The sequence below is a fragment of the Trematomus bernacchii genome, unplaced genomic scaffold (assembly GCF_902827165.1).
Source record: "Trematomus bernacchii unplaced genomic scaffold, fTreBer1.1, whole genome shotgun sequence".
NCBI lineage: Eukaryota > Metazoa > Chordata > Actinopteri > Perciformes > Nototheniidae > Trematomus > Trematomus bernacchii.
This window is the reverse complement of record NW_022987608.1, coordinates 3,869,720-3,897,090: the sequence shown is the minus strand read 5'-3', so window position 1 is coordinate 3,897,090 and position 27,371 is coordinate 3,869,720. Positions and strand designations below refer to the sequence as shown.

General features: G+C 38.6%; 4 protein-coding genes across 4 annotated transcripts; 2 read left to right on the top strand and 2 right to left on the bottom strand.

Moving 5' to 3' along the window:
• The first annotated feature begins 527 nt into the window (after positions 1-527).
• Positions 528-6,597, top strand: LOC117483318 (aldo-keto reductase family 1 member B1-like). Its single transcript, XM_034131611.1, has 10 exons — positions 528-678; positions 1,751-1,918; positions 2,048-2,164; positions 2,284-2,361; positions 2,740-2,862; positions 4,289-4,395; positions 5,300-5,381; positions 5,539-5,622; positions 5,728-5,810; positions 5,904-6,597. The coding sequence occupies exons 1-10, from the start codon at positions 613-615 to the stop codon at positions 5,938-5,940; spliced, it is 945 nt and encodes a 314-aa protein (XP_033987502.1). The 5' UTR covers positions 528-612; the 3' UTR covers positions 5,941-6,597.
• Positions 6,598-8,513: 1,916 nt separating this feature from the next.
• On the bottom strand, positions 8,514-13,169 carry LOC117483190 (aldo-keto reductase family 1 member B1-like). The gene is made up of 10 exons (XM_034131408.1): positions 13,042-13,169; positions 12,227-12,394; positions 11,748-11,864; positions 11,202-11,279; positions 10,788-10,910; positions 10,600-10,706; positions 10,436-10,517; positions 9,759-9,842; positions 9,549-9,628; positions 8,514-9,000 (listed from the first exon to the last, which is right to left on the bottom strand). The coding sequence occupies exons 1-10, from the start codon at positions 13,105-13,107 to the stop codon at positions 8,958-8,960; spliced, it is 948 nt and encodes a 315-aa protein (XP_033987299.1). The 5' UTR covers positions 13,108-13,169; the 3' UTR covers positions 8,514-8,957.
• Positions 13,170-17,532: 4,363 nt separating this feature from the next.
• LOC117483191 (dnaJ homolog subfamily B member 9-like) lies at positions 17,533-21,164 on the bottom strand. Its single transcript, XM_034131409.1, has 3 exons — positions 21,078-21,164; positions 20,174-20,411; positions 17,533-18,890 (listed from the first exon to the last, which is right to left on the bottom strand). Exons 2-3 carry the CDS (start codon positions 20,388-20,390, stop codon positions 18,445-18,447), a joined length of 663 nt encoding a protein of 220 aa, XP_033987300.1. The 5' UTR covers positions 20,391-20,411; positions 21,078-21,164; the 3' UTR covers positions 17,533-18,444.
• Positions 21,165-21,874: 710 nt separating this feature from the next.
• Positions 21,875-25,298, top strand: LOC117483219 (THAP domain-containing protein 5-like). Its single transcript, XM_034131453.1, has 3 exons — positions 21,875-22,064; positions 23,291-23,477; positions 23,753-25,298. Exons 1-3 carry the CDS (start codon positions 21,979-21,981, stop codon positions 24,506-24,508), a joined length of 1,029 nt encoding a protein of 342 aa, XP_033987344.1. The 5' UTR covers positions 21,875-21,978; the 3' UTR covers positions 24,509-25,298.
• Positions 25,299-27,371: the final 2,073 nt, after the last annotated feature.

Here is a 27,371-nt window from a genome sequence, read left to right as displayed (position 1 = left end):
ATGTAGAAAGTAGGAATTAAGTGGGACTAAGATTTTACACACAGACAAAGAAATCAAATTAACAGACATAACTGTAAATAAGGTCATTACAATTATTTCATCCTTGATTAGTCATTTCGCTGAATTACATTTTTGAATGTGGGACTTGTAGCTGAATATTTTTAAATTATTAAGTAAAATATATATATATATTACTTTTTAGTTTTGTTTTATTTTCTACTTTTAGATGTTTCTATTTTCTACTCTTTTTTATTTTTGAAATGGTAATGCCTTTGTTTTAACATGCTCCTGTAACAAAAACAATATCCAATTTGGGATGATTAAAGTATATCTTATCTTTTTAAAGTCTAGTAGTTTTACTTATTACCTATCTTTTACCACTGTTGATACCCAAAGTATGATTATGTTTAGGATTGGAGCTGGCTAATAAAACAGATTAGCAGGAGTTCGGTTGGTTGTTTCACACTGTGGCCTCGCGCATGTGGATTGAAAGGCATTACTAATCAATCGACGACGCCACCGTTCTGCTGCTCTTGTCTGAACCGTCTTCATTAGCTTTTCTCTACTTGACCGTTACAGCTGCATTCAGGCCCAGCTCGTCCTTTTGGAGAAATGGCAACAACCGTAAAACTGAACACCGGTGCCCAAATGCCCATTATGGGACTTGGAACATGGAAGGTGAGTTTATTTTTAAAAACTACATTGTCCTATCCAGCGTTAGGTAATAGTTTACCTGTTACGTAAGCTAGGTGCCAACAGAAAGCATGAATGAACACACTGTACATGTTGCTTAATGGTTCGGTAAAACTCACTTTTCTTTGCATCCTTACCAATTGAAGGTCGACAGTAATTGTATTGCATTTTAAGACTGTGGCTGCTCTTTTTATGCACTTTGTAGAATATTAGTGATACAAACCGTGGCTAATGGGCTAATGTACTACAGCTGCAGGTTTCTAGAAATATCACCATGTGCATATCATGTTGGTCAAATAACATATCCTGTTTCAAAAAATAAATCAGAGCAGTTTTTCACTTTGAAACTACACATGTAGTTTGTACACTAGCTAATGGGCTGATGTACTACAACTGCAGGTTTCTAGAAATTATGTGCAATTCCTGTTTGGTTAAGTTACTCCAGACTGAACTGTTTGCATTGCAAGCATGCTTTACTTTTTAAGTGTTACCAACATAAATGTCAATACAAGTGCTGTTGCAGACACTGATATTCATGTAACTAAATCCTTAAAGTGCTTGGTTTACTTTTAAAACAACCAATTTCCTTTTGATTTAATGACTGTTAGGCGACGTTTTGTTAAAAATTACCTTCAGATATTTGAGATGGTTTCTGCTTCACAGCATTTGGGATTTTCATCCGTGAAATATGAAACAATAGGTGCAGTTATCATTCAAAAATAAAAAAATAAAATATGACATGGGTTTTCTCCTACTACATGTTGTGTATTATGAATGTTCCAAAAATATGAATTGGATTTGGTCCCAGTCAGCTGTCACTGTCAATGCAGAGTTCATGTTACCGTGAGGTCACTATTATAGTCTTTCTCATGTAATCTTATCCAAATCATAATAACGAAAAGGGAGGCAAGACAAGGAGCTTAAACTCCATTTTAGATGAGAAACAATGTCACCTTAAACATTAGTATGTACCCTGGATCTTTTATAGCACCGTATGTGTTAATGGGCAGTAGTTACACTTTTTATACCACAAACAAACCATCTCTGTGTTGTCCAGTCTCCCCCCGGCAAGGTGTCCGAGGCGGTGAAAGCAGCCATCTCGGCAGGCTACAGGCACATTGACGGGGCGTTCGTGTACCAGAACGAGTCGGAAGTGGGAGAGGGTGTCAACACCTCGATCAAAGATGGCGTTGTCAAGCGAGAGGACCTTTTCATTGTTAGCAAGGTGAGGTGTGGCGGAATAATGTACAAACAAATGTCCTTTTTATTATTTCCTGCACAAATAGGCATTGGAATTGACTTTTCTTTATTATTGACTGTTTGTGATTTTAATGGATTTCCTTGACTTTCACAGCTGTGGTGCACTTTCCACGAGAAGTCCATGGTCAGAAAAGGCTGCGAGAAGACTCTGAGTGATCTGAAACTGGACTACCTTGATCTCTATCTGATACACTGGCCCATGGGTTTCAAGGTATTGTCAGATGTGTTCGTAAATATAAGTGTGCTCGAGATTCAGGTGTAATCTTTCAATATAGCTATGATAAAGCCACCATATTCTCGATGTAATGCTTATGTTGTGTGATGTTACAGGCTGGCGAGGATCTTTTTCCATTGGACAGCGCCGGAGAGACAATCAATGACGACACTAACTTCCTGGAGACATGGGAGGTACGGTAAACCAAATAAATAAAATCACTCCCTTGTTTCGGTCTAAACTAACTGATAAAAAAACCTGTTTGGGATAAGCATAACAAAGCTATCTGATTCATGATGTGGAACCACGGTCATTGCATTTGTTTAAAGACCAATTTGTTAATGTCAAGATGTTATTGTTCATGTGGGAGTCATAAAGAAAGGGGAGTGTTAGAATATATTAAAGTCGGGTTTTGACAAGTTAAGACTAGTGCAGGTCTACAATGAGACAAAAGAACTGAGATATACAGTATGAGGGAGTGGAGACGAAGTATAGCTATGGCTTATACTTATGGCTATCAGTCTCTAGACCAAAAGTCATCAAAGGGCGTCTCTTTTGTTTAATTCTCTCAGGCGATGGAGAAGCTGGTGGATGCCGGTTTGGTGAAAGCTATCGGCGTGTCCAACTTCAACAAGGAGCAGATTCAAGCCATTCTCAACAAGCCGGGCCTCAAATACAAGCCGGCCAACAGCCAGGTACACTAAGACAGCTGTTCAACCAATCATATTCAGGAGAAAAACTCTCAAATTCACCCAAAGCTCTGTCCCCTTTCTTAACCCTTTTGAAGTGACATAAAAAGAGAAAAAACTCAAACAAATCAATTAAGCCAACTAGTATAATGCGGGATTTTTCTGATGATACAGTATAAACATATAATAGAAAAGAAAAATATGTGAGACTTCTATTTCAAATTGCCATGTCGTGTCTATAACTGCATACAGTACAAGTATTGTAGGATTATTGACACCAGACATATATTTAATAAATATATATACATATACCTATTGGACATGCTGTTAATATAGAGTATGTACAGAGTAAAGAGTAAACCTCAATTAATTTTTATGGGGATTATGATGTGTTTACCTTCAAAAAGAAGCTATAAAACAAACATCCTAATCACTTCAGTGTCTCTTAAATAGCCAGCGAGATGGTAAAAGAAAAAAGGATCCAATCCGTGACTCAAAACAGTAATAGGATCTGAACCGTGCATTTTGTGATCTGCTGCACCCCTGCTGAAAGGGCAAGGGGCCCTAATGGCATCATCCGTCTCCTCCAATCGGATTTGAGGAATAAATGTCCTGTTAACTCCTAACGGGCCACAGCAGCTTCCCTCAGGCTGGAACATTAGCTGAGCTGACCTTAGAGTTCTTCTGCTTATCACAGCTACCATCACTGTCTTGTTTTATACTCGATTACAGCCCCATTCTCCTTCTGCCCTCCAGAAAAAGGACTCTCATATACTGATTAAGAAAGTGATGCCTTATGGGTACAGTAGGCAGTTTGACGCCACTGTAAACCATATGTATGTAGAGAGGCAGAGAGTGATGCCTTATGGGTACAGTAGGCAGTTTGACGCCACTGTAAACCATATGTATGTAGAGAGGCAGAGAGTGATGCCTTATGGGTACAGTAGGCAGTTTGACGCCACTGTAAACCATATGTATGTAGAGAGGCAGAGAGTGATGCCTTATGGGTACAGTAGGCAGTTTGACGCCACTGCAAACCATATGGATGTAGAGAGGCAGAGAGTGTCCAAACTTTTAAAAGTGCATTGAAGACCTACATTTTTAACAAAGCCTTCGGTTAGAGCTCACATTTTATGGTATTCATTTGATTTGATTTTGATGGTACTTAATTTGAATGTTTTATGTATTTTTATTGTCTTTTGTTGTTATCTTAATTTATTTTGTATTTCTATTTGTATTACTTACACTATCTTGTATTTTCATGTTGCTGTAACTCCATCTTTTACAATGTTGTTATTTGGTTTAATCTGTAAAGCCCACGTACAAATGTGTTGTGTTTGTATTGGGCTATACAAATAAAGTTTGATTTGATTTGATGTATGAAACCTTTACACAGCAGTGCATGCTAAGAGTTGTGTGTTTGTCCCACTAGGTGGAGTGCCACCCGTACCTAACCCAGGACCAGCTGATCGCCTTCTGCCACTCTCAGGGCATCTCAGTGACCGCCTACAGTCCCCTGGGCTCCCCCGACAGACCCTGGTCAGTTGAGTATCAAAATAACACAAACCCCCTCCTCAGCTGAATCAGTATTATGTCATGTCCCTTGGGTTAGCTTCAACTTGTGACTGACTGCAGTTCCTCTTTGTTGGGGCACATTATGTCCAGATTTATGAAATCCCCTTTTTTTCTGCCTGGTTTAGACATTTTTATTTGTAATAGATGATTTGGTGTCTTAAAAACTCTATTATTCCTCTGGTTTTGTTTTGAAAAAACACCCATAAAGGTGTTGAAGGGGCCCTATTATGCTGTTTGGAGTTGTCCATTTCCTTTGATATGTTATATAGGGTTTTGTGGATGTAAATGGTCGGAATCGCCTCCATTGGAGTCCTTTGTTTACTTCAGTAACAAATGACACAATTCTGCAGCACAGGCCGTATGAGTAAAATAAAACAATTGTTTTAACATTAAAGCATGTAAACATATCACACTAGGGACACAAAATAGTAATATGAAACCTGAAAACAATCACAATAGGGCCCCTTTTAATGGTTTGACCTTTTCCACAATTACCACACCTTTTGTAGTAGTGTTAGAGGAAATGCCACTCTTATTTAAGATTCCATTATGTTATTACAACAACCTAGAAAACTTCAATCAATAATTGTGAACATTAGATCTTTTCTAGTCAGACGTGTGATGTTGGGTTGTAAAGTTGAGTTTGAGCACTCTAGTTTTTGGATGTGGTAAAGAGTTGTCTATGTTTACATATATCTTTGGAGCATCATTAACCATAGAAATTACATGTTGGAATTGTTTTTTTTTTAATGGGGGTTGTTTCTCTTCAAAGTTTGCCAAAGTGTTTCCATTATTCTACCTTTTTAAATTACAGAAAAATAATGCAAAATGTGCCGGTCCTGTGAATTAAACGGTTGTTATATTTCAGGGCTAAACCTGAGGACCCCTCTCTGCTGGAAGACCCCAACATTAAAGCCATCGCTGCGAAGCACAACAAGACTCCTGCTCAGGTACAGCACTGCCTCCAATAAATAAGACATTAAATCACACACGCTAAGGCTTTGAAAAGTGATTTTCCTTGTTCCTCTTTTCCTCGTGATGCACGTGGCCCTCTCTGTTCTGACTCTTGCGGTTCTGACCCCTGATCTGTTCACATGTTTGCGGCAGGTGCTGATCCGCTACCACATCCAGAGGAACGTGATCACAATCCCCAAATCCATCACACCCAGCCGCATTCAGGAGAACTTCCAGGTACTGAGCCGAGAAATAATTCAGATGCTTTCCAGGATTAGCCCTCTTTGTGCCTCACTCTCTTTCCGGCTCGTGTGTGAAGACGCTGTTTTAATCTTTTTGCAGGTGTTTGACTTTGTTCTCACTGAGGAGGAAATGAAGACTATAGTAGGGTTCAACAGGAACTGGAGAGTCTGTTCAATGCAAGGGTGAGATCTTTTATTTATATTGTGGTTTTTACCGTCAAACTGTTGAGGAGATGTCAAATAAAACTCCCATTTCTTTATGTTTTTCCCCAATAGGAGCTTGACGCACAAGGACTATCCATTCCACGCTTAAATCTGGAATGGATGAATTCCACCAGAGCGTCTCCACCCTCTGCGCTGCTTTATTTTTTTGAGCGTTTTGGATATTTAGTACAGCCTTACCTAAACTTTCAAATGTGTTGCTCTTAGGAGAAACTTTCAATTCTTTAGTGATCACTTTTGTCTAACTGAAACACACTCCTAAAACCTCTTAATACAAAATGAGGGCCCTGGTATTTCTCTTAAATGGGCTTTTTCCTAGTTTGCTTTAAAATGATTTTTTATTTGTGTGTCATTTTATGTTACTGAAGAACTGTGTACAAACTACATTTGTATTTTCAAACTGAATAACTGCTCTCATTTATTTTTGAAACAGGAATAACAATTTATAAAATCATGCCCTTTGTATATTTGTAGATTTACCTGATGTAGCACATGTATGAGTAAATGTTCAAAAAAGATAAATTCCTGTTTAAAGTCTAAACACTACTCATGTCACTACGCTAATTTAAAAGCACTGTTATCTGTTTAAAATTCAGAACTTAATACACTCATTTTGGGATGACAAAGTATTTTTTTTGCTTTTACTTGTGAGTCATACATGACACTATTTTTCCTGTTACGAAATCAATGCTTTCACTTCCCACTTGTAAGACGCTGAAATAAAGTCCTGTGGGAGACAATAAAACAAGTTGCTGCAATGTTTTTCTGCACAGCTGAGAAGAAAACACTCAGGGGAAGTGTGTTCCTCTCTGTGACCACTAGAGGTCAGAACCTCACAGTGAGCCAGGTAATAAACACATCCATGCGCACATGCATACATAGCAACGCATGAATTATCATATATATAATGCTACATATTTTTATTTGTCGTAATGGAAATGTCATTAAGCTATTCCCTACTAGTTTTTGTTTAAAGGGGACAGAGTAACATTAGGTCTGTTAACACAAAGAGAGTCTTATCCTTCTGGAATGCAGGAAAGCTGCCAACGAGGAGAAAAGTTCAGCGTTCTCTGGAGAAATGAGCCGAACTCGTGTGTTTGATTCATAGAGGGAAGTTGAGCATTAACTCATAGAAGCGTTGAACCCAAATGTCAATATTGTATCAGGTTTATTAAGGATCCCCATTAGCTTTTGCTCTTGACAAAAGCTACTCTTCCTGGGGTCCGACACTTAAAACAATACAACAATAATACAAAAACATTCAAGACATAACTCCTGACATCATTAACAACATCACCAATATCATCAACAATCTTATCCACTTACAACATCAATCTCAGCCAAGGATGAGTGCACAAGACACCCACCAGTACAAAGCATGAGATCAGATTAAATTAGGGATCACAGCTCACAAGGGTACATGGTCATTAGTAGATGGCCCTTCAATCTCTTCTTGAAAGAGGCTCTATTTCAGCAAGGTAGTTCGGCAATGAGTTCCATTCCTTTATAGCTCTATAAGTCACAGAAGATTTCAGAAGATTGGTCCTGGGTTTAGGTGCCAGTAGATGGCCTGATGTAGCTTGTCTAGTCCTATGGTCATGCTCGTCTCTTGTGTAAACTATTTGATCATAAAAATACAGTGGTTTTTTGCTAAATTGGACATTTTTTTAGAAAAGTGATAACACGAGATTGCAGACGTTTCTCAACCGGAAGCCATGATAGGTTTCTATGCGTAACTCCAATATGAGTGCTCTTCGAACAGTGGAGAGCTAGTCTGGTAGCCTTGTTTTGAGCTATTTGTCATTTCTGTATATGTGTTTTTGCTGCTGATGACCATATGACCGGACAGTACTAAAGATGTGACAAAACCAGAGACTGAATGACTTGTTTCAAAGTGGTTGGTGTTACATACTTTGTACATTTTCTCGTCACAGCTATGCTCCTTCCCATTTTAGTTACGATACTGTCTATTTGCTTTGTCCACTGTAAACCAGAATCAAGAACAATGCCAAGCAACTTAGTCTCGTTTACCTGTTCCACTGGCTGACCAGCCAGTGTCAGGCTTAATTGAGGATTGCTGCTTAACATATGTCTGGATCCGAACACCATTGCCTTTGTTTTTGCAATGTTGAGTACCAGTTTGTTATTGTTGACCCAGTCTGCTATGGCTTTAATCTCTATTTTAAGTAGATTGTTTAACTCACTGCATGTTGATGCTGTACTGTACATTGTGGAATCATCAGCATACATTATTACACTGGACTTATTTAATACGTAAGGAAGGTCATTTGTGAATATAGAATACAACAAAGGCCCAAGCGAACTCCCCTGTGGGACCCCACACTGCAACACCTTACTTTCAGAAAAGCTCCCATTGAAAAAGACTCGCTGCCTTCTCCTAGTCAGGTAGCTCTCCATCCAACACATAGCAACATAACCGAACAGAAGATTACATATCTACTAGTTTCTGTTGTGTGCCATATTCCAAAAGTAGTACTGAATAGAATCTTAATTAGTCCTATTTGATTGCCTACTGATTATGCATGAACTTCTGTGCGCTGGACCTTCAGATGGACATTTTGAACTTCCTACAAAGTGATTTTTTTCAGCTTTATTTATTAAAAGATTCAGATTCAAAATATAATCAACAAACAATCACATTAATTTATTTTTGAGATAATGCTTTATTGATTAGCGAGTTAAACTCACAAGCTACACAGCAATATATATTTATATTTATGAAAATTAGTTTATTTACAAGCTGCAACATTATAGTTGAGTATAATTATACTCCAATAAAACATTATTCTGAGATGGGCCATTGTGCAGAAAATAATACAATGTTGTACTTGAGGAACATTTTAAATGCAGGACTTAAACTGAGTATTTATACACAGGTATATGGCGACCTTTACTCCGAGTACTTATTTCACCTCTGCACAGCATTGATAGTGATCCAGGTATTTAACCCAAAGGTAATGGCATACTTAGTAAAGGGTAGGCCCCACCCATTCATCATATGTCATATTAATCATCAAATCCTAGCAATACAGGATGTGGATGAGTCAGCGTGTAGATTTTAAATCAACAGAAAGCTCAGCACGTTGTCTAGTATTCTGTATTCAGAGGGAAGTCTTTGTGATGTGTGGCCCTGTGGAGAAGAGAGGAGGAACACACGTTACATAAGAAAGAGATAATGGGTCCAGTTACATCATAGTTCAACTCATCTGTTAACATCATACCCTCAGTGGAGGAAGAAGTACTCAGACTTTTTACTAAAGTAGCAATACCAAATGTAAAAAGAAATGTTATACTGTAAGTATTGGCATAAAAATGTAACTGAAAGTAAAAGTACTTATTGTGCGTAAAAAGCCCTTAATATGTTATGCATTAATATGTTCATCACAGCTGAAACACCTGGTGCTATTTCTTTTAAATTAAACTGCTACTGGATGCATTAACCTAGCATAATATATCATAGTGTATTAATATGTGTAATTATATTCTGTATTAACTAATAATATGAATCTGAAGTAACTAGTACAAAAAGAACAATACTGGCTTCCAAAATATAGTGGCGTATAAAGTAGCATTGAAGGAAATACTTAAAGTACAAGTAGCTTAAAATCAATCAGTGTTTGGGTAAACCTCGTTAGATTCTTCTCTGCATATTGTTCTGTTTGATCCCTGTCTACTCACCATTCCAGTTTGAATGCTCTCCTCTCTTTGAAGCTCATCATGGTCTTCATGTCTTCATCACTCAACTTGAAGTCAAACAGCTGGAAGACAAAGAAGAGGATTTATAACGGAAACTCCTCTTACAAAATACATTGCATTGAAAGGGTTTTTCTCTGTGTTGACTCCCCCTTTTAGTCCCAGAGATGAAAACAAACAGCGGATGTAGTGTACCTGGAAGTTCTCCTTGATCCGATGGGGCGTCGCTGACTTGGGGACAACAAGCATGTTCCTGTCGATGCTGAACCGGATGAGAACCTGGGGTAAAAACAGCATTATATAACAATTATTCAGGCATTTTTGCATGGCTCCCAATACTGAATTTCCTATTGATGGAGTAACAAACCTCTTCATGCGACAGCCTTCTCCTGACCGACTTATCTTATAACATCATATTTTACAAAGTATCTGTCTATTTTTTTTATTTTCTGTGTTGACCTGCCAACGGAAACCTACACATATTACTACAATATAAGTTGTACTGTGAACTTCCTTAGCTATAACAGTGTAGAATTTCTGCAACCAATTTCTTATTTCCTCTTGACAGAAATCTGAAAAGCTTGGCTGCAAAAAGTGAGTTTTACTTCTCTATAAATGTTTTGGGTACATAGAAGTACTGTATTCCTTATATTTCATTATATTTTAGCAAATAACAGTAGTCCCACGTGCCTAAGACTGACTATGTTATGGTATGTGTGGCTGTACCTCAGAAAATACGAGCAGAACAATTAAATTAAACAAACAAATTAAAGTCCTGGATATGCACACATAATTGAATTCCACAATTAACAGACCACAAAAATGTTTAATAAGGCCTTGTTTTCTCCAAGGGTAAGATGAACTTTTCCCACCTGTGCTGGAGTCTTGTTGTGCCTTTTCGCGATGTCCTTGATCCGAGGCTCGTCCAGCAGAGAGGGATCATCGGACGAAACCCTTTTGTAAGTAAAAACAGAATGAAGCTTGACATTCTTTCTCTGAGCTCTCTGAGTGTATGTCAGGTGACCCTGCCTCTCACCAGGGTCTGTCGGGGGAGCCCAGGGGACTGTAGGCGGTCACTGGGACGCCCTTTGACTGGCAGTAGTTGATCAGCTTCTCCTGAGGCAGGTACGGGTGACTCTCAATCTGCAGAAACACCAGAATACTTTAGGTTGACTCTCTTCTTCCTTCTACATTATGTTGTGCTGTCACACTCTTGTTGTGTACCTGGTGGTTGGCAGGCTTGTATTTGAGGCCTGGTTTGTTGAGGAGTGCTTCGATCTGGTCTTTGTTGAAGTTGGAGATGCCGATAGCTTTGACCAGCCCAGCGTCCACCAGCTTCTCCATGGCCTTTGAGACACATTACATACTGTTGTTAGTATACTTCCAGTTTTGCATCCTATTTTTGTTTGATTTCAGCTGCCAGAAAGTCAGCTGGACTGTCAGCTTGCCACTTAAGATTCAAGATTCAAGGCTTTTATTGTCATTCGTACACAGTGTAGTTATGTCGATGAAAGTCTTAGGTCACAGGCTCCTCCAACAGCGCAACACAATAAACAGATAACATTGTGCAATTAAATACAATACAATAGAATAGAAGTAGTGTCATAAGAGTCTATATACAAGTGATAAATAAATTACCTCCCAGGTGTCCAAGAACTCGCTGCCATCAGGAATGAGCTGGTTATTGGCATCAACGGGAAAAATATTATCCCCAGGCTGCATTAGAAAGAAAGTCAGAACTTAATGTTGGGTAATATGTGTTTTTTTTTGTTTTTTTTAAGGTATCCTGTTAAAGGTGGAGTCAGTGATTCTTATCCAAAAGACTTTTGGGAATATTCTCCTAAGAGTCCACCGTCCATTTGGCCCTCTACAGAAGCTTCAGATTCAAGGTAATTCATTTGTGTGTGCAAAGTTGTCCAACACCTGAGTTTATCTTCTACTAGTAACTTTTTTAGCCTGAACTGAATTATTTAAAGTCTTGCCTTCATTTCTCAAAAGCCAACTAATTCTTCCTTTCTTCTCTTAAGATTCGGTCTAACTACGCTCTTTTGAAATCCTCTTAATTTCTCTAGTATCAAGCTATCTTAGACATGAGAAATATGCTATGAGGTTGAGCTGGACCAGAACCCCTATCCTGCTCTTGTTTTCTGTATAGCCAGGACAGGACTATAGGCAGCACCATACCTTGGCTCCCATAGGGAAATGCATGAGGTAAAGGTCCAGGTAGTCCAGCTTCAGGTCCGAGAGCGTCTTCTCACAGGCTGTCCTCACCAGAGATGGGAGGTGGGAGGTGCACCACAACTAGGAATACAACATATTGGAGGGGAGTGTAAAACGGGGGGAAACTGGGCCTAATAACACATTGTACATGTTGTCATGGGTTTTCCCAAATTAGGCATGGTGTATTATTATAACTTTGTCATCCTTGTGACCAGCTGAAGAAGAACGGATCCTAATTGTCAAAAGAGTAAAGCTGCCCTAAAGCAAATGGGCCAATTCTCAGTATTACAAAGCCTCTGGTTTTAGCTGTAAGTGCAATATCAATCCTGTATGTTTGTGATACGCTTGTTTTTCCTTGGCTTCTATGGAGGCAGCTATATGATAAGACAATATGACATGTTTCTCTACCAGGACAAATACTGTATTTTGTATTAATACCCTACCTTACTGACGATGAACAGATCCTCCCTCTTTACCACTCCTTTGTCGATCATGGCACAAACTCCATCCCCAACTTCTCCTTCATTCTGGTAGACATAAGCACCATCAATGTGCCTGTATCCCACATCTATTGCCGCCTTTACAGCCTCACAGACCTTCCCTGGGTCTGACTGGAGACAAGAGGGTGATACAGATAATCATTCATATGTGTGGCAGTGGTTTTCCTGTATCAGTTCATGAGTAGAAATGATGAGGAATTCATTTAGGGCATTAGGGCTGGTATCACTATTATGCAGTACAATCTTTATAACCCGTAATAAACCAAGGTTGATCGTTTTGCAATTTCACATCTTGGCATTTTCAGTATAGCACATGTTGATGATGCCATTTGTGGATTTCAAAATAAGAGCATGCAGTCGTATTTGCTTAAATAATCAGATTAAGGTCACATGCATTCAATTATAATGATATATTTACATTTTATTGGGGTCTTTATTTGTTATGTTATGTCACTTTAACACTTCCTTCCATGCGTTGGGATGTATCAAGTGAGCACTGGGACTGCTTACATCTATTACAAAAATAGTTCATATCTTATTAGCAACTAGTTTAGCACAGCATTCTGTAATTACATTTAGCTCTTGAACCTAGTTTGCAGTAGATTCCAGCGACAAGGCAGTAACATGAACAACATGGACAATACAGATCATACAACCCATGAAATGCATTTGTTCAAGTACTGATAAAAACACCAGAGACAAAGTCCAACACCTCTATCTGTCTAAGTATTATATACGTATAAAACAATCAGCCTTACCCTCCATGTTCCCAGACCCACTATAGGCATCTTTGCTCCATTGTTGAGAGTAACGGAGGGGATCATGTTGGCTCTTCTGTTGCAGCTCTGGCAGGATCAGACTGTTCTTGCTACACTGAGGAGGGGGTCTTATGTGTGTACAAGCCAGGGAGAGGGGGGTGGAGTTAATGAGCAGGAAGGAGGTGGTCCTATGTGGTGGATAGGTCTTGTTTTGTGTGTGTGTGTGTGTGTGTGTGTGTGTGTGTGTGTGTGTGTGTGTGTGTGTGTGTGTGTGTGTGTGTGTGTGTGTGTGTGTGTGTGTGTGTGTGTGTGTGTGTGTGTGTGTGTGTGTGTGTGTGTGTGTGTGTGTGTGTGTGTGTGTGTGTGTGTGTGTGTGTGTGTGTGTGTGTGTGTGTGTGTGTGCTGGTGTGATCCCCTCGCCGTTTTCAGTGTAGGAGGATTGCCCAATCACATTTGAGCGGGTGTTGGTTGCATGCAGGTGAACAGTCAGCATGGAGATTAAGCTTTGGCCATAACGTTTTGTAACTTTGACCAAAATATCGCCCCTGTATTCTGGCTCAGATTCAGCAAACGCAGATGATACGATGACTGAGGATATGTCCACTGTTGGGAGTAATGGATTATTCTGTTAGTAGAACAAAAGTTGAGTGCACATATCTTGTTTTGTCTTTCATCGTAATCAAGGAATATCCCGTGGAAATAAATATGCGTCAGAGAGGAGAATGAATCAGCAGAAATGTTGCTATTGCAAGTCATTGATAGTAGTTGATAAGCCAAGAGGACGCAGTCTGTGTTAAAGTGATAAGTGCTTTCATTGCTTTTACAGTAGGACCCTAGAAACCGGTTGATTAAGATATGATCAGGAGAGGACCAAAGTGTTTTTAATGTGTGGTCAGTTCTGCGTTTTACATAATTTTGTAAGCGATTTAATTATTGAAGAAGAAATAACCCATTCTTTCTCTTATGAATGAGTGGACTATGCAATAAAACACACCTTAGGGTAATTTCAGTACACTCATTCATATTTGTTGATACAAGGACTGGGTTGGTAGATTATAGCAAACTTTAAATATTGTTTTTCATTTGACAATATTACACTTGCTCTGTTACATTGCATATTAGAAAGTTATAGATACAGCTAGTGTTTTATTTAATAAAAAATAATGAAATGAACACAACATTTCCACTAAAGGCTAAATCTTACTTAAAACCTCTGATATTGTGGTTTCTATTATTTCTTTACTATTATTAATATAATTTACAAATTCTTTGCATTTCTTTTTATTTAGTATTTAATTGTAATATTTCTCATTAAGAAACAAAGTTGAAGCTCTGGAATAAAACATAGTTATAATCTATTAAGAGTTTGTGCATGAGCAGGTTAACGTCCATGGTGTGTGTGTGTGTGTGTGTGTGCGTGCGTGCGTGCGTGCGTGCGTGCGTGCGTCTGCGTCTGCGTCTGCGTCTGCGTCTGCGTCTGCGTCTGCGTCTGTGTCTGTCTGTGTGTGTCAAAATCAACTTTATTGTCAATCTTTCAGTTTGTGTGTACAGACAGAGAGATCGAAATACCTTTTCCCACAATCCCGAATACAAAAATACAAATATATATTAAAATATGTATATCCTATATATACACAATCAATTGGGCCGCTGGTGTGATCCCCTCACCGTTTTCAGTGTAGGAGGATTGCCCAATCACATTTGAGCGGGTGTTGGTTGCATGCAGGTGAACAGTCAGCATGGAGAGATTAAAATAAAACCTCAGCACCCATCAGGTTTTAGCGACAGTTAAGCTTTTTAGTTAACGTTTTGTAACTTTGACCAAAATATCGCCCCTGTATTCTGGCTCAGATTCAGCAAACGCAGATGATACGATGACTGAGGATATGTCCACTGTTGGGAGTAATGGATTATTCTGTTTTAAAGTAGAACAAAAGTTGAGTGCACATATTGTTGTGATAAGCAGTTTTTACACTGAAGCACAAAAAGTACCATCTTTGGGCAAAGCACATCTTAGCTGACATTACCTCAAATGCTAACAGGCAGGACTATTACTTATGAAACAATCAGGTCTCAACTACCTCATTCTCACAAAGTTGCTAATTGTTATTTAACCCTTGTATGATGTTCATATTTTTGTTACTCAGCCAGTGTTCGTGGGTCCGGCTTCAATTCAACACAATCAAACTATTTTATGTTAAAATACTCAACAGATGTTTACTTCATCTCAATTACAGCATATATGGTTAATATTTGTCCTTTTACATTTGTTAGATCACATTAATGAATTAAAGTGCTACTCTTTTTTTGTGGGTTTTAGCTAAATAATGAAAATGGGTCCCACAGACCTGAATACCATACAAGGGTTAAACAAGGACTGGTGAACCAAAGAAGGAATGTTTGCCCTGATATCGGACAGTTATTACAAATATTTGACCTTTCAAAATATCTTTGAAAAGTGAAAGGTTACAAGCTCAGCAGATACTGTCAGTAAGATCATGAGTTCAAGAGATACAATCATGATTAATATCAGTGACTCGTGAGACGAATCTCCATAAATCAAGTGTTGAAGGGCTTCCTGATGATGCACAACACATTTGCAAAGTGTGGATAGCTAATATCTAAAATAAATGTGGTTATGCTCGACAAAGCCTAACAATACAGTACCCGGTGAGTAGTTATTTTATGTATGAGCATAGTCAAAGTGCACTTCTGACCAGAATACGGCTGAACCTCACATCTGTTGGATAAATGTCACTGCAATGAGGCTTGGAAACGTTGTTAGTAACAGTTTACTTTCATTGGTCATGCTACAGTTGTGGTGATCAGGCTTGAAAGGTTGAAAAGGATTGGCACGCAATTTCTCCAGATTGTCTTTGATTTGTCCGATACCGGATCTCATGAACAAGCTGCTGGAGGCAAAAAGATTCCTCCACTTTATCATGTGCTGGTCCCATTAAAAAAACAAAAAAAACTCCCATGACTGGTGGAACTCGTAAGAAATGAATGGTTAGCATATCAGTGTAAATGTTGTATTTAGCCTTTGAGTTTTTAAACTTCTTTCTATTGTAGATGTCAATATGCTCTTCATCCTGTAATATAACTCTTTTTCAGCTGCCATTCCCCCTCACAGTTGCCTTCCTGTTGTCACAGTACGCTCTCTACTGGAGTCAATCTGAAACAGCAAGTTGGCAAAAAGGACTGAATGGTAACTCACTTTCTGCATGCACAATATTTTACATAGTGTCGTTCCAAAAGCTTGATCAAATGTAATACAAATAGCATCTGCGCAAAAGAAAAATGGAAGGAATGTCATGTAAAATTACCCCAAATGAAAATCTACATATAATTCTACATGAATTACAGGAATGGATTGTAGGGACAAACTATATGAGTCTGACGCCAACTCTTCAGATAAATGTTTATAATGCTTTCCTCAGAGTGACTCCCACATACATTTGCCTTTTGGCACTTTTCTAGATTTAAAAAGACTTGGGGTGGGGATATTAAAAGCTGGATTCCAAGAACTTGCAATTGTAATATATTGCATTGTTCTCCAACAATCTGCCTCTTTCAAAATATTGTGAATTTAGCAAAACTGGAATAACAAAGTGTGTTTGTTGCAAGTATGAGTAGGGGATGCAATATTATGAGATTACAACTGTTTTAATTAATTATTCTTTACATTTTGTGTATGTATTTTTTTTAATGTTATTTGTATTTTTTTGTTTATTTTTTTGTTTGGAAGTAATGACATTTTGAAACATGTTGAAATGCTTAATGTTAGGTATTTAAAACCCTCAGTCAAGCAGTGAAAATAAAATTATACAAAATTGCATTACACAAATGTAAGGCAACAGTATTCAAATGAAAAGGTAAAATTATATTTTTATAGAGATTAATATTTCTGTAGTACAACAGAACTCTGTCTTCCGGGCCATTTTTGTTCCTACGGTCATGAAGGATGGGTCATGACCGAAAAAGAACGAGATTGCGGATACAAGCGGCCGAGATGGGTTTTCTCCGCAGGGTGGCTGGCGTCTCCTTTAGGGATAAGGTGAGAAGTTCAGTCATCCGGGAGGGACTCGGAGTTGAACCGCTCCTCCTTCGCGTCGAAAAGGAGCCAGTTGAGGTGGTTCGGGAACCTAGTAAGGATGCCACCTGGACGCCTCTCTAGGGAGGTGTTCCAGGCACGTCCAGCTGGGAAGAGACCAAGGGGTAGACCTAGGACCAGGTGGAGGGATTATATCTCCTCGCTGGCCTGGGAGCGCCTTGGGATCCCCCAGTCAGAGCTGGTTGATGTGGCCAGGGAAAGGAACGCTTGGGGCTCTCTGCTGGAACTGCTACCTCCGCGACCCGACCACGGATAAGCGGGAGAAGATGGATGGATGGTAATATAACAGAAATAGTTAATCTTTTGTGATTATTCAGACCAATTGTTTACTTCCAACACAGTTCTCCAATTTTTCCCCTCCGATTATAAAACACACATTTTCTTTTTAAACTTTTTTATTCATTCTTCAAACATTATGCAACCAATCAACACTCAGGCCACTCTCGGTGGGCAAACACACACACACACACAAACTCACACATACACTCACGTATACAAAGTGCGGACATAAGACAATGACATGTCTATGACAGATAGGCAACATGAAGAGCAAAGGTGCTAAATATTGCACGTTATGATCAGTTTAGGAAACTTTTCAGACCGTTCAGCTTCACCGGTAAATGAGCCCAGGCGTGTGGAACCATCCCAGCAACACAGCCGAGAGAGGACACACACTTCCTGTTGCTAAGTTACCAGCATTAGTCATGTGACTGATGTTCATTCTCCTACTGAAGGGAAGGTAGATGCATCTCTGTAGGAAGAACCTAAAACGAGGTAACAGTTGATAATGGCACACCACTCAGGATGTGAAGCTCCAGTTTCACAGAAATATTTGATGCAAGTGCCATACATCAAAAATATTATGTTGTTTAAGATAATAAATGGAAACTAAGAGAAAATGTAGTTGAGAGTACACTATGCTGAGTTTACAGCAGTAATAGTATGGCCTGAATAGCTGCAGAATTAATGTTTCTGTGGCGCTTAAATATAACTTATTGCTCATAAAGAGAAAAGCAATAGATTAACATTAGGCCATACCTGAGTCTAATAGATTGTACCACCATAAGTAAACATAATGAACCTGGAAAACTAAATAATGGATTGTGCGAGGAGCAATAATGAGTGAGTTATTGCTTAGAAGCAGCCCTTCATCAGGTCAGCTTGTAATTTGTTCTGAGAGGATATTACATACAAAGCCACACAAACCCATTCTCTATTCAACCAAGTGATAAATTAGCATTCAATTTCAAAACCACAAAGAGAGGCTGTCCTCTGTCGGGGTGGTGGTCTCAGGAGCAGTCGGTGAAGGTGGTCACCATGTTGCCCCGGCGCTGAGTCACTGTCCTGCAGTGCTGCTTCCCCTGGAACCTGCTGTCAGTCCTGGAAGTGTGCGTGTTAAAGGAGAACATCTTCTCCAAGTCCTCAAACATGTCATCAAAGAGTCCCCCCCCGAAGCCCCCCTGTCTCTTCTGTCTGCTGGCAGCCTCCCGGTGGGCCTGGAAGTGGCTGTCAAAGTGTCTCTTTTGGTGGGCTTGGTTTTGGGAGTGGAAGTGGTGTTGGTGTCGCTGACCAAAAGTGTCAAAGTCTTTGAAGATGTCGTCAAAGTTGAAGGATTGGTAGTGCTGGTTGAAGTTGTAGGCGCCTCCTCCTTCTTGATGCCCCCCCCCTGTTGACGGGCCGTGGCCAAACTGGTCGTACTCTCTCCTCTTCTTGTCGTCGGATAGCGTCTCGTATGCTGCGAGAGACAAACACGCATTACTTCACGCATTAATTCGGTTTCAGACCGTTTTAACCCTTTAAGTTCAATTTTGATCAATGTAGAGGTACATTTATTATCTATTTATTAAAAACAAGGACTGCTGCAAAATATAAGTTGATCAAGAGAAAGAAGAAATTACAACTATTTTAATTAATCAATTGTTTTTCATGCATAAAAAGCAACATTTTGAGCCTCTAAATGTACCTTTTTTCATCTGTTTATATATTTAGTTTGTATTATATTTATGTTAAACAGAATACTTGTTGGTTTTGGACTTACAAAACAAGACATTTAAAAGCATGACCTTGAATTCAGGAAACCAGGATGGCCATTTTTTCCTTTTTTCTGATACTATACTATGCCGTTTTTTGCACATTTTCGACATTCTTTTTTTCTGATATTTTAGACATACTAAACGTAATAATGTTATAATATTATTTTATTGAGTTGTTGGTATAGGTATAGGTATATTAATTAGGCTGAACTAATAATTTGGTTCAACTCAATAAAATTGCTGATGTGACATTAATTAACAAATTCTTTATTTATTTATTTTCTCTATATAATGTACTATGTCGTTTTTTTGCATATTTTCGACATGATTTTTTAAAAATATTTGACATACTTTTTGCACATTCTCCTATTCTGACATTTCATCTAAAAAATAATCAGGAGATGAATTCATTATGGAAATAATGAGAGCAATGTTTTCCTTTTGAGGCCACCTAAATAGAATTACTCTAGTTAGCCACCGTTAGTTAGTTAGTTTATTTTCTTTAATAAGGCCCATTAAAGATGAGAGGGTGTGTCATCATGATAGCATATGTCACGTCATGATAATAACAGTAACAGGCTATTATCACTTTTAAGAGTGACTCATGGTTTTCAGAGAAGGTATTCTTTTAGAAAAACCCCTGAAATATGAAAAACGTTGACATTCCTATAATTTTCTCAAAGTTATTGAAGTGACTGTTATTTTGTATATATTGATTGTTGTGCTTTTATTTATGTCTTAATGTGTGCAAATGTAAAAATGTGTCTGTTGATTGTGTATATATATATATATATATATATATATATATATATACATATTTGTATACATATGTTTATATATTTTTTTTTATTGTATTCGGGATTGTGGGAAACGGTATTTTGATCTCTCCGTCTGTACACAAAAACTGAAAGATTGACAATAAAGTTGACTTTGAATTTGACGGTTTTGTAGTTTCCTATAGTCATGTAAGGGCACAGTGGCTTACCCTCTGCTATCTCCCTGAACTTGGCCTCTGCGTTGGGGCCCCTGTTTCTGTCCGGATGGTACTTCAGGGCCAGCTTGTGGAAGGCCTTCTTGATCTGGCGTTCCGTGGCTTCTTTCGGCACCCCCAGTATCTCGTAGTAGTCCCCATTGGCCAGGATGAACTCTGAGATGAGCAGGATGTGCACCGCTAGCAGCAACACACACTGCGCGGTGGCCATACTGCTGCTTCTGGCACCTTTCTGTGAAGAGAGCAGTTTGACAGCTCGGTTAACCACATTTCACACACTGGAAAGACTTTCAGAAACACTTTAAAACGCTAATGTTCGCATACTTGCTTCATATACCAACTTCAATAAAGGTTTTAATAATACTACTAATAATAAGCTTTATTTTGATAGCACTGTTCATACACCAGGTACAGCTCAAAGTGCTTTAACAAGGCACACATCACAATTTAAAACTTTAATTTTACATCAGGCCAGACGTTAAAACCTTTTAGCACACATGCAGCATAACCTACAAAACCATAACCTTTTATGGCGTAATAACATTACTTTGCTAGCTAGTTTCAACAGAAAGGCTAGGGTTCCCAAGAATATTAAACTGTTTTTGTAAAACAACACAGTAATGTCACCCAGTTTTGACATACTTTTAAACACTAATGTTCAGATACTAGCTTCAATTAACAACCTGAATACATGTTTTATGACGTAAAAACATAGCTAGTTTCAACAGAAAGGCGTTGGTTCCCAAGAACATGAAACTGTTTTTGTGGAATAACACAGGAATGTAAACCAGTTTTGACATAAAACCGCTTGTTAATAATACTCCACTGTTATGCTCAGTTGCAGGTAAACTACCCAGGACTAGTAATAGGTCATGTTTACTTGAAAAATAAGGATTACCTGGAGAAGAGGTGACAAACAGCCTGAGGATACTTCGATCAGCCGCGGACAGCTCCAGCTGATGTGCAACAAAAGCTAGCGGTTGTTGACGAGCCGCATTCCAGACCCGTAACACCACGACTCGCAACGCCATTGGTCCATTTCTCAACAAAGTGACTCGGTGCACTGTGATTGGTGGACACAGTGCGCACGTGGAGCATGGGGATAGTCCGAAAGGAAGGAGGAGGGTAATCTGCTCGTACTTCCTGCTTTGCTTTGTGGTGATATTCTGTCATTTTTAATTAAGTAATGACACCCAAACATGTTTTCAGCCCTGGAAATATGTTATTTTGTTAATATGTTTACTTTCTAAATGTTTTGTTGTATGAAATATGTAATGAATGTACCTACACATTCTTGTAACATTTGATTTATTCCACATTTTGTGCAATAAACCTGCGATGTGCAATACAAACACTATCTGCATTTGTACGGCGTAATTATACATGTCCCAACACTTGTTTAAGCTCACAATAATTTAATATGCTATTTATGTCACTACGTTTACTTAAACTGCTGTTACTCGTGTTTTGTGCCATGCTTGTGTACTTTTATTTTTATTTTATTACTAATGTGTGCTTTACTTTTTTATTATGTCATGAATTGTTGTTTTACTTATTCAACTTTTGCTGTAAAACTGTATTTTCCCCGCTGTGGGAGTAATAACGGGTTTCTGATTCTGTTATGCAACCTTTTGTAATCATAGATGGTAACTATCTTGATGAAAGAACGGAATAAACCTCATCTCCGCTGAGTGGTGCTACAACCCGGAAGTGGCTGTTCACGGGCTGGTTTGTGTTTTGAAAAATGTTAGCAACAAACGTGTTTATGTGAATCGTTTTCATGCAGTTTCTCAGCAGATATGCCCCGTTACTGCGCCGTGAAGGTGTGCAGAAACCGCGGGGGAACTACACCCAGACCACACAACAAGAGAATCAGCTTCTACCCGTATGTTGGTTGTTTTCTTTCTATTGTTTCTCTGAGTTTAAATGTTTGTTTGGTTCAGCTGCAAGTGCTTCTTTTCTGCTATCCTTAGCATCTTTGGTCAAAGATAATATGAGTTATTGTCGCAGGGATAAATTACCATGTAATGTCATGTCAATAATATATAATTTGTTTATAACTACCTAGTTCAAAGGTATAAGGGGAGACTGATGTAGTGAATGTGGAGTAATGGATACATTGATAGATGCTTAATTTATCCCAAATTGGGAAATTATGTTGTCACAGCAGCAGTGTTTAGCATTACACGAGTTAAACATATTTAAAATACAAATTAACAATAGCAGCAAGTATAATACAAATTAACATTAGCAGCAAATACAAATTCACAATAGAAAGGACACATATCACTAGAGTATCTCAATAATACAGAATGTGGGGGAAACTTCTGAAGCAATTGGAAACAGGACTGAGAGACACGAGGAGAGCTGGAGCTTTGATGGCAAACACTGGTGGTTTATTTGGAGTTACGGCCTGAGAATTGACAAGACAGGTGGTGTGTCACGAGTTGACACAGCGGTTGCCAAACCAATTCTGAAGAACTCTTCTGCAGCTCGAGGTTTTAACTAGTTCGGAGTGTAATAATCAACATTCTTCATCAGTGAGACTAAACAATTATGGACCCTGAATCTAACTAGAGCTCTCGTCCATAGAAAAGAATGTGCGCCAGGGAACCTTCGTCCCTGAACAGTAAACTACCTCATGGCGGCTTGTGCTCTGTCATAGACTGGCAACAACAATGCGCCCAAGCTGCTCCTCCTGAGAGATAGCAGCAATACCCAAGGCCGTAGACCTATGCCACGGGAAAAGAGACAGTGAAGAGAGAAAACAATGAACTGGGTCGAAGGTTGAATACCTAAGCAAATTATTCCCTAACACAGAATATGATGAAAATATTGAATAAATTAAATACTCTACAATAAACATTCTCACTAAGCTACAGAAATATATAGAAATAAACTACAGACACATATTGAAATTGGATTATATAAACATTACAATTATGCAAAGTTGTGCAAACTGTTGTGGGTTATAGAACAGGAGACACTTTACAAGCTATGTAAGTAATGATAACCTTATAAATGACATTCAAGTGACAACTAATACTGAAACCATGAAAAGTTTCATTTTCAAACAAGCCTTTTAATTGTTTGTTGTTCCTTCCCTCAAAGCTTTCCCTTACAAGACAAGACCAGGCTGCAGAAATGGGTGGACAACATGAAGCGGGAAGAATGGGCCCCGAGTCGCCATCAGTACCTGTGCAGCGAGCATTTTACAGAGGACTGCTTCGATATCCGATGGGGCATCCGCTACCTGAAGAACACAGCCATCCCGACTGAATTTCCCTCCAGTGGGGATGTACGTATCTGTCTTTGTTTCCCTGTCTCAGCATCCTTTACAGTTCACACATGAAGTAATGGCTTGCTGCACATTATAAACCTAGCTTTGAACCAACTTAATGGTATTTATTTCAACATTTTCTGCTCAAATTGGAGCCCAAGTAGAAGTACAAGCGCTTTCACTTTGAGAAATACGTATTTCCCGCAAGTTTCTGGTGGGCAACAAGCCTCTTCTTCATTTTCTATTATTGTGTATTGCCTGTGATTGACCAGACTTATCTTCTTTTATCCCAGGATGCAGACAAAAAGGTTACCACCATTAAAAGAAGCCCTAAGGCCAAACGCAAGACTTTAGATATTGACACTGAAACCAAAGGATTTGACTTTCCTCTCAGCACTAAGCCACTCATTTTGAGTAGAACATGCAAAAAGGTCCAGTCAAATACAACAAACGGCATTGAAGCTGAGCACACTGGGATGATTTTTGAATCGCCTCTGGTGTCGGACACTTTCATCTCCTGTCCTTCAAACGAGACACAAACTGCTGCTGGTGAGTTACCAGGTGACAGTGGCATGCCGAAAGCATCGTGCCTCACACTGTCCCGATGCGATGAGCCTCATCCTGAAGAGCAGGCTCCATCCATTGTGACTGTGTTGTGCTGCGAGTCACTGGGCCCTTTCTCAGAAGGAGAGGAACATGTGGACGCAGCTGCCCTCCAAACCGCTCTGGGCCAGGCTTTTAGCTTCGTCCCTGTGGAAATAGTCATGGACCAAACCAACGCTTGCTTTTCAGAGGAGAGACCCAGCCTTTTCGAGCACATTTCTGTTTACGAGCACTCGTACTGCAGGCCGGACACGGACAAGGATCAGCTGTGGCAAAAGATCTTGAGTTTGCATGCAAAGATCTTGGAATTGGACGAAAGGGAAGTGAGCACCATGGACAAGATCAGTGCTCTGGAGACAGAGGTAGCCCTCCTGAAGAAAGACGGTGGCGTTTTTAAAGAGAAGCAGAACATTTTAGAAGATTATATCTCATCCATGCTGCTCTGATGAGCATGGGTTTCAATTGTTACCATTGAGCGACTTGCTGATATTTAATGTTACACATGCTCCCATACAGGGGTGGATTCAAACTAAGCACACATACTCAAGTTTTGTACTCAAGCACCATTTTTAAGGTACTTGTACTTTGAGTATTTCCATTTTCTGCTACTTTATACTACCATAAAATATAAATAAAAGTAATGCATGATGGGGAATTCTTATAGATTTCCCCATCAACAACTTCAACATTATTCTGCTGACAACAGAATTCATAAATAACTATAATCCATCATTTTACTGTATTGGTAAAATAGATCTATTCCCTAAAACGGACAGTCCTTCATAACGAGTGCTTTTACTTTTGGTACTTTAAGTATACATTGGTGCTAATACTTTTTTACTTAAGTTGGACTTTAAATGCAATACTTGTACTTGCATAAACTATTTATACAGTCATATCACTACTGCTTTTAATACTAATGGTCTCATAACCATATTAGTTATTTTTCACAGCAGACATTTTGGCATGTCACTGTAATTATAAATACTGTAATGTTATTCATAACATCTGTTCTTTTTCCTGCTATGAAAAGTCTAAATGACTGCTGTATAATAGGCTTGTTGTATATTGTATTCAGTTTTTGTCCACATGGTGGCACTGTTTGACCATCTTCACAGGGGGTGTAGATGTAATCTGATTCCGCTGATGCATATCTGAGATCTGTTACATGCTTACAGTTTGTACATGATTGTGTCTCAGTTTTTGATCAATACATAATCCTAATTTATTGACAAACCATGAATCATGTCTGAAACGTTTTTAATACCTTGATACACAAATGGAAAAAATAATTTGCTCTCAAGCTTTGGTATTTACTTATCTGTAAAAGCAACAGTGCTTAAAGTGACTTTTATTTGGGTTCAAAATGAATACAAATATGAAAATGCAAATGTAAACATTGCTTTAAGAATCTTAAAAAAATAGTACCCTAAAAAGATTTATTTGTTACTATATTTTGCAGGACCATTAATAACAATCAATTCAAAAATACATATTCATTTCCAGATTTTAATGCAACAAATAGAAAAATTGCCATGAAAGGGGACTCCTTTCGCAGGAGAGCTTGCTGTCTTAATGGGAACATTTATTTTGACTATGCTTCAAACAACCGAGTCCTTTGTCCTTAAATCACTAACAATCATGTCCCTGAAATCAGACGCTCATTTCATTTCACGGCTGCAAATCATTTCCATTCTCTGCAATCTCCCCAAAAATATACTAAAACGTTCTGATTCAGAAAACAATCTGTTGAAGTGTGCTTGTAAATGTCTTCCTTAAAGCATGTGCGCTGTCCCCTATGCCCCTTGGGATTGTGTTAACCCCCCCCTTGAACCAGTTAGGATTTATCTCCCACCTTCCACCCCCTTGGGTTCTGAAATAGTCATCATAGCATTTTGGCCGAGTGAGATACCTAATCCTATTTGAAGCAGCTTTCCTGAATGAAATGTGCCAAAGGCTGTCTCTGTACTGTAGGCGCTGCTCGCACCATCTGTAAAACACTGTTGAGTGGATAGTGACTATATTTCACCTGTGATGAAAATAGAAAAAATTACTGTGGTCGTGACAAAAGAAAGAAGAAAACACCTATTGTGATTTTAATTGAACAAGCATAACGTCACCGCTCTGCATCATGATTCCGGCTTAAAAGGCTCTCATGATGGAGGCATGGTGATGTTGGCAGGGCTTTATTCTAATACTTACTGTGATGGAGGCAGGTGGGAAGCTTAATTGGTTTGAAACGCCAATGCAAATACACAGGAGAAGGTTAGGAGTCGATGCATTTCCCCGGCCAACAGTGACCCAGGGCCCAGCAAGGATTCCGAATATGGATTCCCATTAATCTGTAATGAAATGAAATTGTTGTAATCATATTGCTCGGAATCCCGGCAGACAAACAACACGTCTTCTTCAATCTTCAATCTTCTTCTATAGAGATAAGTGCAGGTCTTGATCTCAAGTATGGAACTGTAATTATTCACATATTTTTTTGTGGAAATGCACAACATAAACAACTGCCAAACACAGCCAGGGAAATGACAAATATGATCATTGAAAAAGCACTAAGGAATTAAATGTTCATATCATTACAATAGCAAACTGACTGGGCTTTAAAAAAAAAAGACTAGAGCCAGGTCTCATGATAAAAGTCCATTTTAACCCTTAAGAAATTTAAAGGAAAACAATTAAGTGAAGGAAGGATGAAAGGCAAATAACCAAGGTGCGGTTTACACTTTAATTACATTAAAAAACATTTATCGAACATCAAAAGATACATTATTTCTGTCTAATATGTACAGTCATTTTTCTGAAAAGTTTTTTTTACTTTTTATGCAGATTGTTTTTGAAAGTCTTGGCATTGTAGTCTGTTCAAAGTCATTGCTGCTATAAGCACCATGTGTTCCCTTGTTTCACAAAACATTCTACTAACATATAAAACAGGTTATTTTTTCCAACACTGAAACATTCATTGACAAAATGCTGTCAAACAGATATATACGAAACAGCTGAGATCTATAATGCATATACAACAACTACACATATTTAAACCAAGGTGACATATCCTTTGATATCATCCCAATATATTGTTTTCTGTTCTTCATAAGGACATTGACATTTATTTACGAGAGTCATTTAGAGGTGTATGTTGATTTTAAACCTTGATAAATTCACTTTTACATTTTTTGCAGGTGCCAGAGGGACTTGCTTACTAAATGGTATCCTATGTCCCATACTTCAGAAAATAAGCAGTAAAACAGGTTTAAAATGTGTTAAATATTTCTCTCCAATATTGATCAAAAGAGAAAGAAT

Bases quoted from the DNA above. Each gene is read 5' to 3' on its own strand.
- LOC117483318 (XM_034131611.1), top strand. From the start codon at position 613: ATGGCAACAACCGTAAAACTGAACACCGGTGCCCAAATGCCCATTATG. The intron at 679-1,750 runs GTGAGTTTATTT...TGTGTTGTCCAG, and splicing joins TGGGACTTGGAACATGGAAG to TCTCCCCCCGGCAAGGTGTC. The intron at 5,382-5,538 runs GTACAGCACTGC...TGTTTGCGGCAG, and splicing joins ACAACAAGACTCCTGCTCAG to GTGCTGATCCGCTACCACAT.
- LOC117483219 (XM_034131453.1), top strand. From the start codon at position 21,979: ATGCCCCGTTACTGCGCCGTGAAGGTGTGCAGAAACCGCGGGGGAACT. The intron at 22,065-23,290 runs GTATGTTGGTTG...CTTCCCTCAAAG, and splicing joins AAGAGAATCAGCTTCTACCC to CTTTCCCTTACAAGACAAGA. The intron at 23,478-23,752 runs GTACGTATCTGT...CTTTTATCCCAG, and splicing joins AATTTCCCTCCAGTGGGGAT to GATGCAGACAAAAAGGTTAC.
- LOC117483191 (XM_034131409.1), bottom strand. From the start codon at position 20,390: ATGGCCACCGCGCAGTGTGTGTTGCTGCTAGCGGTGCACATCCTGCTC. The intron at 18,891-20,173 runs GTAAGCCACTGT...TGTCTCTCGCAG, and splicing joins GTTCAGGGAGATAGCAGAGG to CATACGAGACGCTATCCGAC.
- LOC117483190 (XM_034131408.1), bottom strand. From the start codon at position 13,107: ATGATCCCCTCCGTTACTCTCAACAATGGAGCAAAGATGCCTATAGTG. The intron at 10,707-10,787 runs GTACACAACAAG...GTGTTTCTGCAG, and splicing joins ACAAGCCTGCCAACCACCAG to ATTGAGAGTCACCCGTACCT. The intron at 9,843-10,435 runs GTGGGAAAAGTT...TTTTTACCCCAG, and splicing joins ACAACAAGACTCCAGCACAG to GTTCTCATCCGGTTCAGCAT.